We start from the raw sequence: 1,268 nt of genomic DNA, 5'->3' as shown, positions 1-1,268 counted from the left end.
CTTCTTCCCACCTGCTATTTGCCTCTTCAAAAAGACCACCTCAGTAGCAAGGCTCTTAGCCTGCGCTGCATCATGCCGTAGTCTGTCACATTCAGCTTCAAGAGCCTCGAGCTGAATCTTCATCACCCCTCCAGTTCTAGCCTCCCTCTGCGGTTCCTGAAGAATCGAGTATATTAGCCCAGCACAGGATGAGTACTCCACCTTTTGTGTATTTGTTGCATTGTTAGACTGCTGCATCAAAGCCGTGACCATTCCCATCATTGCCTCCATCCCACCACCACCACCTCCTCCAATCGTTGTAACAGCAGAGGCAGCCTTGGCAGAATGGAGGGCCTAGTTGGGGGGCACCACATCACGAGTAGTAGCTTCCTCCTCCAAGCCCTACCGCCCTGGTTTCCTCGAGATCCTTCTTCACAGCAGCTAGTTCGGAAGCCGGTACCATAGGTTCATCACTCCCTGTCTTCATCGCCGCATCTGGAGGCAAGCCAGGTTCCACATACAAGGTAAATGATTTCGCACCAACAGCAAAACCGTCCGCACCGTCGTCCTCAGGTGCGGGAACCTTAGAGGTCGCACTAGCTGTAAGAGCCTCTATCTCTTTCTGCTTCTCGTCGATCAAACTCTGTGCCAACTTCACCTACCACGAACGTTCATCCACTAGGGATTCCGGGAATACTACTGCTGTAGTATTATCCTTGCAGACCTTCTCTAGGGCTCCAACGGTCTTAATGACAACTTCAACCTCCTTGATGATAGAATCTACTTCTCCTACGAAGAGTGATTCATCCACACTTAAGACACGTACATGTTGCTGACTACCTGATGACACATCCAGGACGCCACCGTCGCTACCCGCTGGTGTGTTAGTCGATCCATCTAGCAGCTTCGAGAACTCGGCCTCTAACCCCTCGAGCATGCCCTTGAGGGTATTACGATCACCTGGAGTGAGAATGAGATGGATGCCTACATGCCGGGAAGCATGCCCCAAGCTACCCTCCGACAAGTTGAGCACGTCTGGTCCCTTCATATTATCGCTGTTCGAAGCTACCTGCGTCGTGTGGGGTTCTGCCACACACTTAGCAAGAGAGCCGTCATCGTCGCGTCCATCTTCTGAATACCAATCATCCCTATAGAGAGCCTCGGAAACGCAGGTTCTAGCCTACCGGACATCATTTTTCTCAGTTGTGCTTCCAAGTCCTTCACTCTACTCTGTAACCCTCACCTGAAGAGCGATTATATAAAGCCTTCACCGAGAATCCACTATCTAC

General features: G+C 51.3%; 1 protein-coding gene across 1 annotated transcript; it reads right to left on the bottom strand.

The window, feature by feature from the left end:
• Window positions 1-201: 201 nt before the first annotated feature.
• Pmar_PMAR027455 (hypothetical protein) lies at window positions 202-916 on the bottom strand (the record flags this gene model as incomplete). Its single annotated transcript, XM_002781904.1, has 4 exons — window positions 202-333; window positions 386-637; window positions 680-768; window positions 820-916. Coding segments are annotated over 4 exons (570 nt in total), but the record flags the coding sequence as incomplete, so codon positions are not given.
• Between the last annotated feature and the right edge of the window lie 352 nt (window positions 917-1,268).

Source organism: Perkinsus marinus (assembly GCF_000006405.1).
Source record: "Perkinsus marinus ATCC 50983 genomic scaffold scf_1104296941024, whole genome shotgun sequence".
Taxonomy (NCBI): Eukaryota; Perkinsozoa; order Perkinsida; family Perkinsidae; genus Perkinsus; species Perkinsus marinus.
Note: the sequence above shows the minus strand (reverse complement) of the source record. Positions and strands in the feature narration are given on the sequence as shown.